This window comes from Natrix helvetica (genome assembly GCF_964273705.1).
Source record: "Natrix helvetica genome assembly, chromosome: 3".
Taxonomy (NCBI): Eukaryota; Metazoa; Chordata; class Lepidosauria; order Squamata; family Natricidae; genus Natrix; species Natrix helvetica.
In genome coordinates this window covers 68,649,806-68,670,722 of record NC_138549.1, presented here as the reverse complement: position 1 = coordinate 68,670,722, position 20,917 = coordinate 68,649,806, and the positions used below count along the sequence as shown (strand labels likewise).

Below are 20,917 nucleotides of genomic sequence, written 5' to 3'. Positions count from 1 at the left end.
ACCTGAGGTTGAGCAGCTGGCCAGAGGCAGCTCCATGTGATTCAATAACCATCCAGGAATCATATATATATATATATAAATACACAATCTATTTGAACCCCGTACTATTGCTTACTGATTCTGACTACCAATCATAGGTCAATTTTCCCTTTCAGTTTTTTTTTTTTAAATTATTAACAGTTCTAATCCCTTATAACTCTGGGCAATGTATAAAATGTAGTTTCTGTTTTTGTTTAGTGTTTAGCAAACCTATTAACTACATTTGTAATGTGTTCAGTTTGGCGATAATGGGGATTGATTTTAATGCTGTGACTCAGGGAGTGGTCAAGTATAAAGGGCATCCCAAAACAACTTGCTGAAGCTTTATTCAATTTGTGTATTTTTCCGAGGTGTTAATTCATATTTACTATGGGGAAGTGAATTGTTATGACAGATGAAACGTTTGTGTGATCTGAGGTTATGATCTTAATGGCAGCATGAAACTAATCAAGGCCATTTCCAACACAAATGATTCTATAGTGATTGATGAAAGAAAAAGAATGAACATTTGCACATACGTTTTTACAACTAGTGCAAAAAAAAAAGTCCAATAGCTATGTCTATGTCATAAGTACAGACAATACAACAAATAAATCAACATAGCTTGTGTTTAAGTAAATGTACACAGGAATAAAACACCAATCAGACAAGTCAATATATAAGGAAAGAGGAGGTGGAGAATATCCAGACTAACCTATGATATTAAGTTTAGGATACTATTATGTGCTTCTGAAAAGACAATTATAACATCTTGCTATGATCAATCCCGAAGAATTGATTTTGTCTAAAGCACAATTGACTGACAAAATAGAAAGTACACAATAGCCTTTGAACTCAAAAACCTTGCAAGATACAAGGCAATTAAGCATATAACAGTATAATCTTATCTGATGTTTTGGTGTCCCTATTCTTGCAAGTAATCACCATGAATTTTTACAGCTAATATATCGTATTATAGTTTTGCTTGTTCACTTGATTGCAATCTACTTTGGTTTTCATCTTGAAGGAAAAACAATATTTCAATCTCGATTAATATTAATAAACCACAGATACTACTTGAGGTAAGGAAGCTGTAACATACACTTTGGGTGTACTTCCAGCATCTCCTCAATGTTTTTTGTACTACACAATCCCTCTTCTCAGCCACTGCTGGATTGTACAGTTTCAGTTAAAACAAAAAAAAAAGTCAGGCATAATCTGCTTCTTAATCACCATTTCTGACATTTCTTAATCATCTTTTTGGTTTCCTGGTACAGCAGTTTCTTTCTTTGGCCAAAGAGCTTGATAATGGTAATGTCATTATCTATTATTATCATTATTAGCTTGATAATGTCCCTCACATCCTGGACATAAATAGTTTCATCTTCTTCCCTCAAGATGATGCTATAGGGCATTGCACGGCAAAAAAGACACAAGGAAAGTGTTTCCCCACCCCCACCCCACATGCCATCACTCTGCTAACAAATAATTCCCACAACAGTCAAACTACCTAGTAGGACTGTATTACTATTATTATTTTCATCTTTCCTATTACATTATTTCCTTATTTTCTTGTGACTGTAACTTTGTTGCTTGTATCTTACAATTTATATTAAGTGTTTTATTTAGTATCCTAGTATGATTTATGTTGATTGCTTATTTAGTATCCTATTACTATCACTAAGTCTTGTACCTATGATTTATGATGAATGCATTTTATGATGATTATGATCATGATTTATCACTTATTACTTGTAAGTACACTGAGAGCTTATGCACCAGAGAAAAATTCCTTATGTGTTCGATCACACTTGGCCATTAAAGAATTCTATTCTATTCTATTCTATTCTATTCTATTCTATTCTATTCTATTCCATTCCATTCCATTCCATTCCATTCTAGATACAAGGCTACATGCCTAGTGCACAGACTGGCATAACATATGCTGTTTCAAATGTGTTCAGAAAATGTAAGCATTATTATTATTATTTAAATAAGAGGCAATATATTTCAGCTTTTTGTAGAAGATCATGATTAACTGATCTGCTCAGTCTACTCCTCAAGGGCTCCTTCATACAACTGAGGCTCCTGTTCCTTTTCTTTTTATCATTCTAAAATGGACTTGAAGGAGGATGACATTGAAAAATGAGAAGCATTTTCTGTAAAAGCCACCACATTATGGACTTGCTTGGACCCTGATACAATCCAGAAGACTTCTTTGTAGACTGTTGTGCCTGAAACTAAAGTCCTGTTAGCCTGGCCTTTCTGCAGCTTGAGTTTGATGATTTTTCATGAGGAATTTAACCATAACCTTTTCTGCCTGTTTAAAGTTAATAGCTTTCCAAATATCAAGAACCGCTGAGATGCAATACAAAGGGATAAATGTACCCCGGGTTCTGTTTCTTCCTGCTTGTTGTGATTAGCATTTTATGACATTGATCTGTTCAGCCGTTGGCTGCATGAAAGCTTTCCAGCGAATTTCCAAAACTAAAACCAAAACTACCTCAGCCTCTCCAGAAAGCGAAAGGGATTTTGCTGATTTGGAATGAGAGCCATTAACAGGAAATATATCTTTAATTTACTGGTATCGGGAATGAAAAGCTCTCAGACTGAAAACAAAAATGAAGATGCAATAAAAAGAAAAAGCCAGCAGCATCTTGCATTAGCATTTAAAATTACTTTTATGATACAATAAATTCTTGTTTAAACAAAATAATGGGTATTAAAGAGAGATATGCATTCCAAATTATTATGTTCTCTTGTGGATTATGGATAATCAACCAGAAACCAGAAGTATTCTGTACATATGCATCAGAGGTGGGTTGCCAATTTTTTTACTACTGGTTTGGGTGTGCATGCGTGGAAGCATCCAGGTGGTGGGTGGGGGAACCTCCTGCTGCCACTACTACTGGTTTGCCTGATCTGGGCCAAACCGGGAGCAACCCACCTCTGATATACATGTGTATTATGTTTGTATGTATGCCGCTAGAAGTCAGGTGGTATATACATTAAATAAATAATAACTACTGTGACAATGATGGGGAAAAATGACAAGAATGACAGCTTTTCATTGGTTTCTACATTGTTCCTTTTGCTTCTGAAATTTTACTCTGAGAAAGCATACAAAAGCTTTCTGGACTTGGAGGAGGGAAATACCAATCCATTATTTGATCACTGCCATCTATGGAAATTAAATTTTTAATTACCTTAAATTAAGGCAATATATAAGAAAAACACTGGACACCAATATTCGGACTACATATATCTCCCTTAAATCTATCTAGGTGGTCACTAAAAGTCAACACTGACTTGATGGTATCTAATCAATCAATCAGTTCTGCTATACTGTTTTATTTGGAGGAGATATATTTGACAGAGATGAGTAAAGAATGCCAGGACTGTTTACTAAGAGTATAAACCTGCAGCATTGTCACACAATTTGTGAAGGTTATCATAGTGGCCCAGTGAAAGCAAGCAACTATATTGCACAGAAGTGATATAATAAGGTGTCAAAGGCTCATGATTAGTAACAACAACAATTTCATAGGTTGCAGTAGAAGACAGCAAACCACTCCCATATTTTACCAAAGAAATCAAATTAATAGATAAGATGAAGTGATTGAAGATATAGTCGCAGATGATCAGCCCCTTTGATCAGATGCTACTGAGGAAGGTCTAGGTCTAGGATATTTCATAGTATTAATAGTGTTCATAATGTAGCTAGAGAAATACCTTTGGAACGTACACATTGACATCTTAGCCATCAATGAATTGAAATAAACTAGAATTGGACATTTTAATCTAGAAGAATGCAATGCAGGATGTACACATATATATGCATGCACACACACAAAAAGAATCAGGGTTGTTTTCTTAATCAGAAAGCAACTGCAAAGACAATATTTGGGTATAATGCAATCAAGGACTGAATAATATCAGTTGGACTTTGCAGACAACCCTTAAATATGACAATTATTCAAGTTTATGCTCTAATTATTGATGAAGATGATAAAGAAAACTCTCTTAATAGTTGACATTAAATCTGAAATTGACAGAATATTTTTGAGTGTTAACATAGTCTTCAGATAACCAAAAAGATGCCAATGTACAAAGATGTTACTAGAAAGAATACATAGAAATCAAATTGACCATATTATTGGTACATGGAAATAAAAGCACTCAGTTATAACTGCAAAGGTGTAGCTGGGCTATAGAACAGATCATAAATAGCTCATACATCAGTTCTAAGTCAAACTAAATGAGAAGAATAAAGGCAACTAGTTTCCATGACATGATTGTGTGCATATGTATCAGGGATCCCTTTAAAGTCCTGATCTTCATTGATATGGAATCAGAAGAACATTGGAATGAGATCAAAGACATTGTCAAGGATGAATACAAAAAAGACTGCTACAAGAAAGAGAAGAAACCATAAGGAATGTCAGAACAGCTGGTGGAAACTGCCAAGAAAAGCAAAGGCAAAGCCAAGCAAGACAAAGATCTTAGGAAGAAACATAACAAAGTATTTCAGAGACCTACTATTTTTTTTTTGTAAAAAAAACAGTATTATAATGACATCTGTACAATATCAGAAATGGAGATTAGATGAAGTTAGAGTCATCACTCCAGTGGGTAGCTACAGAACTGCGGGGAGTAATTAAAGGAGGGTCAGCAAAGGTTGTAACTAAGCAATGTCCATAGATCTGGAGAATGAAGAATGAAGTGCAGATTGGAAAGAGATCAGTGTACTACAAATGCCAAAGATAAATGAACAGTAAAAGTACCTGGATCTAATAGTTTATCAACCTCTTATTATAAACATTTGAAGATGAATTATTACAAATGCTACAAAAATGATGAACTCTATTCTATAGACTGAAAAGATACAAGATGGTTGGATGGTTGCTAATATAGCATTAATATATACAGAAGATCAAGACTTTATTAAAAAGAATTACTACTTGATACAGAATAATGGTTAAAAGTTATTTATGATGAGTTTAGCCAAGAGAGTGACAATAGGATTTTATTCATGAAAGTCAGTGTGGGTTTTTACCTAAAAATAGCTGAGGGATAATATTAGAAATGTATTGGACATTTTGAAATACTACAGAACAACACAATAAAAAACAAACGGCATTGATTTTTTTTTTATGCAGAAAAGGCTTTTGACAATTTGAATTGGACTTTCTTGTTTAAAATTTTGGAGGACATGGATTTTGGTGAGAATTTTATTAAATGGATAAAATTGATTTACACTTCAAATTAGGCACAGATACTTGTGAATGGAGAGTTAACAAAAGCTTGTAAATATAGAAGGGGACAAGACAAAGATGTGCCTAATCAGTATTGCTATTTATTTTAGTTTTGGAAGTATTGAATAGAGGAATAAGACAAAATTAGAGAATTGATATTCTATGGAAGCAAAAGTTGGATATTGAAGGAGAAGAAAAAGATGGGAAAAGTATCAATGCTTTTGAACTTTCATGCTGAAGAAGACTTCTGAAAATACTGTGAATATCCAAGAAAACAAACAGATGGAACCTAGAACAAAACAGTTCAGAGTTCTTACTTGAGACATAAATGTCCAGCCTCAAAGTATCATATTTTAGACACATTTTGCAAAAACCTAGTTTTCTTGAGAAGTCTATAATGCTGAAAAAATCAGAAGTAAAAAGAAAAAGAGGGCAACCAACAACAAGGTGGATGGATTCAATTATAGCAAATATGAGTGCTCTCTTGGGAGAACTGAATGACCAGGCTGGGAACAAATAATCATGAAGAGGGTCTACTTATGTGGTCCTTATTAGTCAGCAGCAACTTGATGGCACATAATCAAAACACACCAATCACGCATGCACATATGTCAAACCCTCAATAGGAGACAATAGCCAGTTAACCTTACCTGGGCTACCTTACTTTGCAGAAACCAAGCAAAGGTAAACCTGGTTAAATCTGACAAAGGAAAGCTCCTGAGAAGCTAGCCTACTTATCCTCTAGCACAGACTACAAGGAGACAATAGTAGTTGCAGATTATTAAATTTAAAATTGAAATAACCAGTGAGGTAGTGAAGCTGAACTCATCTGATCAGTAGATAAGTACAATGAAAAAGGCATTGATGGTGACGTATCAATGTATCTGATATAGTTTAACAGCAGAATCATGTTTAGATATTTTCTTTTACTGGGATTTGTTTTCCTTTGTCATCTTACCTTGCTAGTGTGTGGTCTCTTGGACCTCTATTTGTTCTTTTAAAATGAGATACTGCAAGGTACAAAATGCAGCACTGTGCCTGTGATTTATCCTCATCCTCACCTCATTATGGATGCTGTATATAATACCATTGTGAATAAAACAGGATTTAAACTCTTCCTTCCTTCCTTCCTTCCTTCCTTCCTTCCTTCCTTCCTTCCTTCCTTCCTTCCTTCCTTCCTTCCTTCCTTCTTTTCTTCCTTCCCCTCTCTCTTCCCTCCCCCCCCTCGAGAGAGTGTAGCACTACATGGATTTGACAGGAAAGTTGCAGGATTGAGATTGTAAAACTGTAAGCATTAGCAGTGGCTCCCCCCACCCATTATACTTTCATTCAAATAAGAGGATAAAAATGGGAAACATAATCTGCTTTAGTAAGTGTGAAGACAAGACCAGCATGTATTGTAAATCATTATTCTGGATTATCTCCACCGGAATGTAGGAGCTTGTCTTCTTTGAGTTGTTTTTTAAGCTTCCAGTCTGGCTTGAACATAAGTACGTATTTGTCTTTTTTTCCCCGGTCAAAACAAATTAAGTACCACTAAAGATTCTAATATCCTAGGGGGCAAAAACGAGGATATTTCACCATCTGCCTGAAGAGCCGAGGCGCCTTGGAGGTGCCCCAGAGTTAAGTAAACTCCGCCTGGCGCTGAAGGCGTTAAAACTGGGCGGGGGGGGGGGATGACGCTGTTTGCGTCTGGGAGCTCTTCGCCTCCTCTGCCTCTGCAGACACATTGAGACACACACACAAAAAGAAGAGGAGAGGCCGGGCGAGCGGAATTCCGAGGGAGCGCCAAACCAAGCAGACGCCAACCATGACCGAAACCACCAAAACCCACGTTATCTTGCTGGCCTGCGGCAGCTTCAATCCCATCACCAAAGGCCACATTCAGATGTTTGGTGAGTCCCCGCCCTGGGCTCAGCCCGATCTGATCGGATCTCGCCCGGTGTTTTCTGACTGGTGCGCTTGAACGGGGTGGCTCGGGATCCCCCCCCCCGGGGGGGGGCGCCCGGGACGCTTCCTTGATAAGGGGGGGGGGGTTGTCCTGAAATGGTAGCGAGGCTGCGGAGACTTAAGAGGGAGCGAAGGCAGAGAACGTCCGAGAGGTTTTGCGCGGCGTTTGCTGTTGCTCTCCCGCGGTGAGGGGAGGGGCGGCGGCTCCTATTGATGGAAATAAAAGCGGGGGTGGGGGCTGTTTGGAGAGCGGGAGGAGGATGAGGAGACCGGAGGGTCTTTAACCCCACCAGAGCACTATCCCAGGATGGGCGCGAGGCAGGGCAGGGGCTGGGTGAGAAGGGCTCTCCAGAGAGGTTCAAGGCGGGTGGGGTAGCCAGAGAGAGGGTTGGATGAGGGGCGGGGATGGCAGATGGATTCTAGGCAGAAAAACAGAAGAGTAGCCTTGTCCAGTAGCCAAGGGTGGGAGGGTGGTTGTCAGAGAAGTGGGGAGGCCTTTATGGAGCGGTTGTTGAGGGAGTCCTTCTCCTTGGGAAAATGTCAGCCTTGCTACCTGCCCACCTGCTTCTGACGCAGAAATGGACAGTGGAGGGGGAGGAGGCAAGAACTGGACCACTTCAATCCTCTCCCTCCCCGCCGCCACTATGGCATAAGCGGGGGCAAAGCCCCTATTTACTGTAATGTGCATTTCACCCAGAAACTCTGATTTGCTCTCTGGGTGGACTTTGCTGGGAGTTTTAATCTTAACACGGCACTGGGAAAAGCCTGACTGTAGGATCCTTAGATATGAAAAGCAGGGTTTGTTAGCACTCCTAGTTTCCTTTCTTTCAGATGTCTGCTGGACCTCTACAATGTGTCTGTTATGCATGAAACGGCTGTAAACGCAATTGTGTACTTTATCATACGGAGTAATTTACTGTACTGGTTATGGGAGGGAGAGAGAATGGAGAATGGAGAATCAGAGGAGCATTTTGCTCAGAGCTGAGAGATGTGAAGGAAAGAGATGAGGAAATATTTTCTTGTACCGCTAGTAGATCTGGAGGTTAGCTATACTTTTAAGACACAATCTCAGAAAAAAAACAATGTATTGATTACTTTGGGTGGAGTTGCCAAATAGAACTGTTGTTAAAATTGCACTTTTAGGTACATACTTGGATTTTGGGTCTCCTATAAGCTTATTGGCCATACACGGTAGTGTATGTACAATTTAAAAGTAAAGAATGAAAAAGTACTAGTTCAAGGCATCACTCATTTTCTTCACTCGTTTTCTCCCTTAATATATATTTGTGTGTGTGGTGGCAGTGGAACCAATCCACCCTAGTGAACTGGAGTACAAAACCCCATGCAATTTGTGACTATCCTTCAAGGTCTATTCTGTATAAAATAATGGATTATAATGGCCGTTAATATGCTTTGGCAGAATAGTTAAGGTGGTTTGCTGTCCGCAGCTCCAAGTGCTGAAATGGCTTCATGGGAAGAATAGTAAACAGTAGCCCTCTCCTACCAATATCAGGGAATTTAGAGATTGACGTTTTGATGAGCTGGCCATTGGTATAATGATTGAAAACAAATATCCAAGTGCACTTAGTTCATAAGATATTTATCTATTGTACATCACTGAAAAGTGTGGCAGTGTCTCCTCTTAATAACATTTGCAAAGACAATTTAGTAAAGGAATTGTGCAACTCTGTGCAGCACAGATTGTTTTAACACTCAGGAAAAACTATTCATATCCTTTTCACTTTGGAGGTAAATATTATTTTCAGAAAACTACATTATAGACTCTAATTTAAGTGGAACTTCTAATAGGGCCAGAAGATGATATTCTCAACCAAATCATGGGGAAGAATACTTTGAAAACAATGCATATACTGTGTATGTTAAAAACTATTTTTGTATCAACATTGTAAGATTATCCTACTTCTTTATGCATGAGGGATGCTTTTTTGTAATATGTTTTGTAATATATTTTTAACTTTAGGAGGAGGAATAGGGATATTTTGATTTAATAAACCAATATATGCTAATTGTGCTCTGCAGTTAAAATAGATCTTCATGAGTCTAGAAATATATGTGTTGATTGGACAATAAAGCATAATCAGAACTAAAAATTCAGTCTCTTTCCCCTATATTCTTCCAGGAGCCCCTCATAAAGGATTTCACATCTGCATGCCCTCCCTCCCTCCCTCCCCCATCCCTCTCATGTGGTATTATTGTGATGTCAATATTTGCATACAAGAAAAGAAAGGAAGCCAATATTCCTTCTGAATAATCCTCTGATTTCTCATTTGTCAGCAAAGTGGGGGGGAAATCTGATCCATATTTACTGCACAATTATTTCTATGTAGTCCTGAGTCCCAAATTCTTGTAAATCCTTGCTTGCACATTTGCCAATATAATCTGCTATCCACAATTTAGCTTTTTCTTACTGGTATGAGCAGTTAGTTGCTCATGGCAGAGAATGGTTGTCACATAATTCAAGAATCTCTAAAATTGTCTTTGAGGACCAGATAATAATGGAACTGAGAACTACCAAAACAAAATGGTTAAGGAAACAGGCATCTATTTTAATATCTTCGAAATCATCCCAGGTGAAATCTTTCCTTCTTTCCTTCCTTCCTTCCTTCCTTCCTTCCTTCCTTCCTTCCTTCCTTCCTTCCTTCCTAAGAGAGTATAACTGAAAGCATTGAATGTTGTCTTTTTAATTATGTATAATTTGATTGGTGATATTATTATTTTGTTCAAAGTAATTAGCATCCTTTCAGATACCAGATATCATATATATCTTAAGACAGAAATCAATTATAATGTCTTGTAAACTGGGGTGGGCATTTATTTCATTGTAAAATTTAGATTTTTCAACTACCCTCAGTGGCGTAGTGGTTAGAGTGCAGTATTGCAGGTTACTTCTGCTGACTGTTGGCTTCAAATCGCACCAGGCTCAAGGTTGACTCATCCTTCCATCCTTCCGAGGTGGGTAAAATGAGGACCCAAATTGCACTGTAAACTGCTTAGAGAGGGCTGTAAAAGCAGTATGAAGCAGTATATAAGTCTAAGTGTTATTGCTATTGCTAGTGCTACCCAAATAGACATTTGTTCCAATCAAACTTTCTCCTTTCCTTCCTTATCTGTTTTGTTTCCAAATCATCAACATTTGGGTAGTATGCTGCGTAGAGCAGCTGTGTTTGTGTGTATACATATATATGTATATCTGCAAATCTTTCTCTGTTAAGAATGACACAGTTTTATACCTTATAAATATAAACTGAAGCATAATAGTGATGAAATGTGCTCTGTGATGGATAATAATTCTGATTTATTGTATTGTGTGGAATTCAACTAAATAAATCATGCCCAATGTAAGGAACAAAAGCAGTATACAACTGTTAAATGTTGTTGCTGTTGTTGCTACTGTTGTTGCTATTACTGTGTTTAGAATTATGGTAATATTAGATATGGCCACATTTTAACGAAGTGTGAAGGTAATGTGTGCAAGAGATTGGTGATAATGAAATTACAGCTTCCAGCAATGGGTATGAGAATGAGAGGAGAGCCAGTTTGAAGGAACAAGCCTAGAAACCAGGAGGCTGAGAGTTCTAGTCCTGTCTTATGCATCAAAGTTAAATGGGTGATTTTAGGCCAGTCACTGTCTCTCAAGCCCACAACATCAGACTTGGGTAACAGGTCAGTTGGTCAATTTCTCTCACAATCTCTGAAAAAAAAGTGGAACCTGAACTTTGGGGAAGATGCTAGGAAAGGTGGGGGGAGGAGAAGGGAAGACGCGATATAAAATTATAGATATGTAGATTTAGGAATGACCAGTTTCTGCTTAGCGCAGGAGTTCAAATTAAAGTACCTTATTTGTGACTTGATGACAATTATGATGAAGATCTTGGTTTTTTCATTTTAAAAGTATTTTAAAGAAAAAATGGAAGGGGAACACTTGGTTTTAAAAGGTTTTCTGTGAGGATATATTGATGAGGTTTTGTCATTAATATCACAAGGAAACTGGCACATGTCTTGAACTGAAGTAACTGTTAGAAGGATAAGAGAAGATGCAATGCCCTGTTTTAGATCTGTGGAAATTTAATGGTATTGCAGAAACTGATTGCTTCTGCTCAGAAGTTGCTCAGTAATACAACTGCTCGGTCCACCCATTCAGTGACCCAAGACCTTGTTTTTCCTTTTCTTTCTTGTTTTTATTATTATTTTGGATTAGGTAAAAAACTATGGAGAAATAAGAATCGATAATACATATTGCTCCCTTTATTATGCTATCTTTCCTAAGCCTTTGAGCGACAGGACAGTTGCGTTATAGCTATCCCTTTGGGAAATTGTATTTTAATAATTTTCAATGTATCAACAATCTTGCTTCATTCTGCACTTTTGCACAGTTGCATCCAAGAGAGGTGCCACTTTTGCTTTCTCCAATAATACTATGAAATAAGAGTGCCTATGAAAGCATTATCTGTGATCCTTTAAATATTTTTGTAGTATTTATTTATGTTCCATACAGTATATTGTGACAATATATGACTGCAGTAAAAGGCAAGTATACTCTACTTTTCCTTTTTAGCAAGAATATTATTTGAGGTATGGAGTTTGAGGCAGTTTTCATGGATATAAAAGTTTGATGTATGACATTATGTAAGTAAAGCAGAATATAAATTTAATAAATTATTATTATCAGTAGCAGTACATGGTAACTATGACAATAGTATTGACGATTGTATTGACATATGCATTTGTGAATCTGCCTGCAATTATTGGGATTGCTGTTTGAGTTAACATTTATAATTGATATTAGTACTATTCATTCTGTACTTTCATTCCATCAATTATAATGATTTCAGTAGTCGAAGAAAAATGTCTTAAGTTTTTTGTATTATGTACTAGAACAAAGCATGAAACATTTTCTTTGGAACAGTTTCACCCAGAGGCAAGAATAGCTTTTTTCCTCTTAAAGGCTAGTCAAGATCTAGTTATTTTGGAAGGTTAGAATGTATTGTCCTGAATGAGATGCAGTACCATAAATGTTATATTTTCGGGTGAGATAATTATAGTAGGACACATACATTTTGTCACTGTTCATTGTTTTATTTGTAATTATGTGTATTTATTGAGTTGTAAGCTATTTAGATTTGGTTAAGGCTACATAAAAGTCTAATAAATAATAGGAAGATTATGTATAATGAATGAGGTAATTAATCTCTCTAGCCTACTCTTGTAGGCTATAGAATAGTTCTGATCAGAGGGAATAAAGTCTGTAATAAAGGTCTGATCCAGTGCAATAATTTAAGAGGCAAAGATCCCGTACACAGAACTAGGATCTTTTGTTGCAAAGTCTATACACAAAATATGACTTTGAGGCCTTTGCCAAAAGTAGTCCTGAGTCATGATTTCATTGAAAAAAAAAGAGATTTTGCTTGAAATGTGATGTGATTCTAGTCTGGTGTGACTCATTTACATCTGCACATCCTTGCTAGATGTTGAAGTCATTGAGTAATGAGCAAGCAAATGTAAAACAGTTGAAATATACAATTCTTCCAATTATAGTTCTAGTATGATGAAATTTTTCCTGTGATAAGCAGGCATAGGTGAACTAGCCAAATTGGACTCATTATTCTGAAATGCCAATTAAATTATTTTGCTATACTGTGCCTTTTTTCTAATCTACACTGATAGAAATCATTAATTTTAAAATGATCTATTATTAGCCGAGTTCTCGTGTGTACATATTCCATGTTCTTTTCCAACCAGTTAGAATTCAAGGAAATTGTTTAAATAACTATAAACTGAGCTTTCCACAGGAAGGATGAGCTGATGTCACACCAAACTCCTTTAAATATCTGTCTCTATCTTGAGTTGAGTTCTGATTTGTTTCAATTACTGACCATCAACAGTAATAACCTTTCTAGGTATAAAAATTAAATGACCAAGAGCTTACCTCATGCAAAAAGAAAAAGAATAATCTTCCAGAATGTAACCAAAACCATCTTTAACATGCAAAGCAGGTGCATTACTTATTATTCACTGTACTTTTCCTTCTTATGAATTGTGGAGACTCTCTTTCTTTGCCTCTATTTAAAAATTCTAGTTAATTCCAAATGAGGAACAGCTTTTCTCAAAATTGAACTCCAATTATGTCCCAAGAGATAAGAAAAATGTTAAATGAATATTCCTAGAATTCTTTTTTTCCAGACAATCTCTTATGTTTATAGGCACAAAGTTGTGTCTGTACCATTATTTGAGGGGTGGGGAAGACTGCATGAAGGGACACACCGGAAATGCATTTGCACAACTCAAAAGGATTTGAAAACTATTTTTTACTCAGAAAAGCATAATAAAAAGCAATCAGGGAAAAGAACGGTCTGACCAGCAAGGTATGAAGAACAGATGGAAAGAATATAGAGAAGAGGTTTATGGCAGCAACAAAGAGACTCATCCTCCCCCCACTCTCCCTGCAGGAAGAAAGTGTGTGGGCAATGAGTCAATTGCCAAACAGTAAGATCCCAGGTGTTGCTATCCCTATAGAATTGCTGAGGCTTGTACACCCACAGTCCCCACAGCCTTGTGCCAGAAAATCTGGGGAATGAATAATGGACACAGGATCAGAAATAATCAATATTGTCAAGCTGGGGTGACTCCAAGGATTGCTCCAATTACCACACAATTGCTCTGATCCCTCATGCTAGCAAGATTCTCCATAATATCATACAACAACATCTGGTGCTGACCATTGAAAGACCAGGTGTTCAAATTGGCTTCAGAAGGGTTTATGACAGTTGTGACTATACTGCAAATCTATGCCAGGTCATGGAAAAATCTCAAAAACCTCAAAAAAACATCAATACCTGTTTTATTGACTTACAAGAAAGCCTGTGATTGTGCTGATCATGATCAGCTGATCAGGTGTGGAGAGACTTAGAAGGCCTGGGGTTACTAACACATCTGGTCAAGTTGCTGCAATCATCGTGAAGCCAGTGCTTGAACACCATATGGAGACACTGACTGGTTCAAGATTGAGAAAGGAGTGTATTAAGGCTACATTCTAGATTTCTTTTTCAATCTGTATGCTGAAGTGATTATGAGTAAGCTGGATCCTGAAGAATTTAAAAAAAAGGAGAAAAATGGGAGGGAGGAGCATCTACAACTTTCATCATGCTAATGATAGAGCGCTCTTCTCAGAAACTAAAGGAAGTCTGAAACATATGATCATAAGGATTAAAGAAGAAAGTGAGAAGCTTGCCATCTTCCTGCAAGGAAGGGAAATGTCAAAATAACAATTGTCAGTGAAGAGATTGAATGTGTACAAGAATTCACTTTCCTAGGATGCAGATTGATCCAAGCAGTAAATAAGGTCCAGAAATAAAAGTGTCAAATTGCCCTGGGCTGCACAGCAATGATAAGCATGAGTCAAGTATGGAAAAGCAAGGACATCAGCCTGGCAACAAAATGCAGATTAGTCTGCATTATTGGGTTTCCCATAGCTACCTGCAGTCCAGCTATCTTGGACCATGGAAAAAAAAAAACCAAGAGGAAAATCAACTTGTTCAATCTGTGGTGTTGGCATAAGCTCTTTGGGAAAAAAAAGAAGATAAACAAGCGAATACTGGAGTGCATAAAATCAGATGTATCATTGGAAGGCAAAATCCCAAAATTCTACCTTACTTTTTTCAGCCATGTAATGTGCTCAAACTCACTGGAAAAGGCAATTATGCTTAGAATGGTCAGCAGTAAAAGGAAATGAACAGACCAAAACCCATAGTGGATAAACACCATCAAAGCTGATACCAACCAGTGCATAAAACAACTGAAAGTATCAATTTTAAAAAAAATTGGAAAATGTTTGGAGAGCCAGTCCATAGAACCACTGTGAATTGGACATGATTGAACAGATCACTATCATATGCTATATATCTAATACAAACTTACAAATCTTTTACAAAGATGTGTCCCTTATGTAAAGAGATATCAGACAGATATAGATACTGTGTAACTAACAATATTATGTTAGTGTTGCCAATATAATCAACAGGTTTTTATTAATAATATATTAGATACCTTGTTCTGTCATGATAATTGTATTCAATGTGGGAGCTACCATATTAATGAAAGTGATAAATAGATTTACCATTCTTTAAACAACCTACAACTTGCATAAATTACTTCCTGAAGTATTTTCAAACTATAGGACAATTAATGAATTAATGTTCACTTTCCATTTTGTAATATTTACTAAATTTCAAAAAGTTTTTTTGAACTAGTCTTCCCATTTCCATGTACCACTGTGACAGTTCAAATTTATGTCTACTCAGCAATAACAATCATTAAACTAAATAGGATGTGTTCGTCAGGTAATTATGTATAGGATTAAAATCCTGGTAATCTGTGATCTAAAGCGAAAGAAACAGCTTTTTGCAAGGTTTTACTATTAACTCACCAAGCCACAAATCTTTTTTTAGAAATCACCAAGTCTGACTACTTACAGTACAATCCCGTATTGGGATTATTTTGCAAATTGATAGCATTGAGAAGACCATTACATTCCACAGTAATTCACATTAGAAGTTTTTCAGTCAGAAACGCAGCCCCAAAAGAAAAAAAAATCTCTCCATTCTCCAAGTGAACTGAATTAAGCAGATTAATGAATAAGTGTTAATTTGTTCTTTCCCTTTGCTTTCCTGCTTGAATTAAATAAATGGAAGAAAAGATGTGAATGCCACCAGCAAAACTGCAAGTGGAAGCTTTAAAATAGTTTAAATAATTATTACGGTTTTCCCGTGAGTGTTTTTCTGAATTAAAACTGAAGTATCATTGAGAATTGTACATTCAAATATTACATATGCCTTGCAAAATAAATGTAGGTTTTGTTCTTTTTACAATATATCTAAAAATAATACTCTTATCAGGTATTATGTTTACCACCTGTAAGATTAGACATTGCAAGAGCTGTTTGTGCCTCATTAAAACATTACATGTGGTTAAATATTTATTTAGCAGAGGCTTTTGTCATTTTGTGATATAGTTGTTTCTGGTGAAACTTCACGTTTCTCGGTAGCTTCCATAATGTACATTAAAAATAATGTAAGTGCATGGTTTTTTTTAAAAAAAAATAGGGAATTATACATTGATCAGTGACCAAGAAAAGCAAACACAAGTCTTTTGTGGGAGAATTCAGTCAACTTCAAGCAGTATGAATGGTGAAGGAAACTTTGGTCTGAATTCAACTATACATGCTAGAAATGCAAGTGTTGCAGAGAGAGTTTCTACACTGGAACATATCAGACAAGGTGAGAAGTTGTTCAACAGCATGGGTGAAGCTCCTCAAGAGGGTAGAAAAGGAAGTGAATCCTAAGAACACAAACCAGAAGATAAGTGGAAGGAAGCATATGTCCCAGCAAAGCAAGAATATTAGGAGGCATTTAGCATCATTGGAGTTCAGAAACAGAGTCCCATTTTTGAAGACAACCCTCAGCAACCTGACAAAGCCTTGTCAACCCTAGCTTTTGGGGAGACTGGGTGCTTTGAGGTGAAGGGAAATGAAACCCTAGTTGGCAATCATTAGACTATTAGTGGAAGGATGAAGCTGCAACTTGGGTAATACAAGAAGAGGATAAAATACTTAGGTAATTTAAATCAATCAAAGTCTCCAGGGTTGTAATGTTATGTTGGGATAACCTTGGAAGAGAGTGTGAAGAGACACAGCCAAGACAATGGTCAAATAAGAGGCAGCTTAGCCTGGAGAAAACGAAAGGGACAGATATAGAATAGAGAAGACTTGGCTTGACTGTATAATGAAAAAGATCTGCATGTTCTCTAGGAGATCAAAAGTTAAATATGAGATTCCAATGTGATGCAGCTACTAAGAATACAATTTTGGTATAAACTAATAGAAGCAAATTACAGATAATATAAAATAATTGTCCCAGCCTTCTCTGTTTTGGTTAGGTCAGAGGTGGTATTCAGCTAGTTTGCACCGGTTTGTGTGAACCGATAGCGGAAATTTGGCCTGCGTAGCGACCGCTGGCTGACCACACCCCTGAACCATTCGCTGCTTGCTTGCCCTGCCCTCCTTCCGCCTTGCTCACCTACCTTCTGTTCCGTTCGCCTTGGTGGAGGGGGACATGGTGAAGTTTGGCTGCCTTTCGCGGGAAGCCTCCAGCCGCTGGTTGTTTTCGGCTGCCTTCTGAGCAGCTCCACTGTGACGCCGTTCCTTCGGCACAGCAGGCCGTTCTCCTGGCTGGATCTGGGGGCCGGCCGCGAGTGGTACTGGCAGGCAATTGGGTGCCTTCTAGCATTTATTTGATTTGAGGGGTGTTTCTCTATGTATGCATGCATGTGGAGGGAATTCCACTAGTGGGAGTGTTTATATGTGGTAACCCATTTCACACATCTGTAAACTTTGGTGAAACTATCTGGGAAAAGATACAGTATGTGATTCTTCTAGTTGTGTGCATTGGCATTTACTGTGGAAGTTTGGCAGTACTAGGCTGTGTATACTTTGCCCCTCTTCACAATAATATAATAAAAAATGTATCCTGCTGCTGAAGGACAAATAATATACAAGAATACAATGGTAAAATGTCCCCTTTCAGTGCAGAATTATTCTTTAATCAATAATTGCATTCTAAAGAGACAAAAATGCTCTTGAATAAAATTTCCCACCTGCCAATAAAGAATTCTCTAGCAGATTCTCTTCAAAACATCATTTCTTTTTACAGGAGGCATGCAGATTTGAACATCAAGTTTCTGTAGTTTATTAGTCTGGGATTTTTAAAGGAGCACTATTTTCTATTATTTCTGGTAATAACAGTGAAGCATCTTTTACATTTTTTGCCTTAAATATAACTTTATCAGCTTGGATGTTTGGATTTTTTGGACAATGACTTTATTGGCTGTTGATGAAAGGAGTGAGAGGAATAGATTTCTTGAAAATGCTTGGCCTTGTTGAGAGTTCCATTTCATTACTAGATTATTGTAATAAAAGTAATAATACAATAAAGAAATAAAGGGTTCTGAGATCTGACAACCAAGATGGAACATTTACATCGCTTCATATCACCTGAAGCACAACATTATTCAGTAGTTCACCCAGTCAACAAATAAATAGCAATGATGTCCCCGCAGGTATGATGCTCTTCCATTATTTTATAGTGCTTCGTGCATTTTATCATGACACTCTTGATGTAAATTCATTCCTTTATTTTTCAACTCATTTTATTTAGATGAACATTCAACTGGGGGAAAAAACAACCCCGTGAAATATACACTATATTGCCAAAAGTATTCGCTCACCTGCCTTTACTCGCATGTGAATTTACTGTAAGTGACATCCCATTCCTAATCCATAGGGTTCAATATGACATTGGTCCACCTTTTGCAGCTATAACAGCTTCAATTTTTCTGGGAAGGCTGTCCACAAGGTTTAGGAGTGTGTTTATGGGAATTTTTGTCCATTCTTCCAAAAGCGCATTTGTGAGGTCACACACTGATGTTGGACGAGTTTACGTGGCCTACCACTTCATGGCTGAGTTGCTGTCATTCCCAAACACTTCCACGTTCTTATAATACAGCTGAAAGTTGACTGTGGAATATTTAGGAGCGAGGAAATTTCACGACTGGATTTGTTGTACAGGTGGCATCCTATCACAGTTCCACACTGGAATTTACTGAGCTCCTGAGTGCGACCCATTCTTTTACAAATGTTTGTACAAACAGTCTGCATGCCTAGGTACTTGGTTTTATACACCTGTGGCCATGGAAGTGATTGGAACACCTGATTCTGATTATTTGGATGGGTGAGCGAATACTTTTGGCAATATAGTGTTGTTCCTGGGGTTCTTGAAGGAAGGATGAGATACAAATATATAAAATACTTTGCAGATAATTAGAAAAAGAAAAGAGAAATAGTTTGAGGCATAAAAATAAAAATGATCTGTAGGAACACTTTAAAAAGGAAACAGTTGCTAATATTTTAAATCCCAGAGCTTGGCTAAAATGAGAACTAGAATCTCTTAGGTGACAAACATCACCAAACAACTCTACTGTATTTCAGTCACACAGATGTCTTTTTATGCTAAACAGACTGGATGCCCAGAGGGTGTGAAAATGAATGGTATGGCTGTGAGGTTTTTGCATTAGCATATTTTTGCATATATTTCTGTTGAAGGAAAATAAAATGCAATTTGAAAAAAGAAAACCATCTGGATTTGCATGAATGCTATTCTGGGTAATTATTTTGTCATTAATGTGTGAGAAGAAGTCTTCATATCCTGGCAGTAAGATGACAAATGGCATCACGAAAGGGAGATTCTTTCCCAAATAAAATTCTTCTCCCTATAAATCAATCTTAGACCTTGCCAAGTCCCCTTTTTAATTGTCACTTGGCTGCCAATGGTAAAAATGAAACAAAGGTGGATGTGCATTTAAATAAAAACCCCATTGGTGTGTTAAAAGCACTGCAAACTTTAATCAAATGAAATCAATCTATACTTAACTAATCTGCTGTAATATAAGAGGCCTAAAGTTCTATACAATTTCTGACCACTTGAAGAAATACTTCTCCCTTTTTTCATCCCAATAGTTGCCTTCATATTTGTTCTTGATTCAGACACAAACTCTTCATCCATATGTTCAAAGTCATTCTTATTCTTTTATTTCTCTGTCGCCATATGCTTCTAAACATATATGTTCCAGCTCTAAATCCATCTAGTGTTGTCTCCCATCTAAAAAGGAAACCACCTTCCTTGTAAATATTCTGCTCTTCTCCTATGGTGACCCATCTTTCCTTCCTTCTCTCTCTCTTTCTTTACAATTACAAAGATAAAAACTAATACATACTAAAAAAAAATAGAAGGTGTAGAAAAGAAAAAAATAGAAAAATAAAAGGAAAAAGGAACTACTGGTATATAGTAATGGGGAAAAAAAGAAATCTATAAAGTAGTTTCTTCTCAATTCATCATAAATATAAGCAATTTTAGCAAATGATCTCAAGTTCTTAAATAGGTAAAGATAAAGGTTTCCCCGGTCCAGTTGGGTCTAATTCTAGGAGGGTGGTGTTCAGTTTTATTTTTTAGCCGAGAGAGCCACCGTTGTCATTTCCATGATCATGTGGTCGGCATCAGTGGTGGGTTCCTACCGGTTTGGCTCGGTTCGGCAGAACCAGTAGTGGTTTGGCGGCCTGGGTCACTGGAACCAGCAGCGACCCAGGCCTGCCACCCCTCCAAACCGGTTCTCCGGGTGGCGCCATCTTGTTTTTCAGTTCTGCACATGCACACAACAATTTAAATTACACTGTGCATGTGTATGTGGCACACACATGAGCAAACTGGAAGTAGTACCTGCTGGAACCCACCCCTGGCCAGCATGACTACATGCTGAGGTGCATAGAACACTGTTTACCTTCCCACCAAAATGATACCTATTTGTCTACTTGCATTTGCATGCTTTTGAACTGCTAGGTAGGCAGGAGCTGGGGCAAGGCCAGGAACTCACCCAATTGTGTGGTGCTCAGGTCTTAAACCTAGGCTGTCAGTTTTCCAACAGACAACTTCAGTGTCTTCAACCACTGAGCCATTTTACTCCCCCACGTGTCTTTAAATACAAGTCTTAAACTTGTATTTAAAATGTATATGACTAACATTCAAGGAAACTCACCCAGTAAACATGTCAATCCAAAGGTTCCTAATAGC

At 37.2% G+C, this 20,917-nt stretch overlaps 1 protein-coding gene across 1 annotated transcript in view; it reads left to right on the top strand.

The window, feature by feature from the left end:
• Window positions 1–7,015: 7,015 nt before the first annotated feature.
• NMNAT2 (nicotinamide nucleotide adenylyltransferase 2) overlaps window positions 7,016–20,917 on the top strand; it is a 77,347-nt gene continuing 63,445 nt past the window's right edge. The window contains exon 1 of the mRNA XM_081946847.1: window positions 7,016–7,168. Within this exon, the coding sequence (XP_081802973.1) occupies window positions 7,084–7,168 (85 nt within the window). The 5' untranslated portion in view covers window positions 7,016–7,083. The remainder of the gene's footprint in view (window positions 7,169–20,917) is intronic.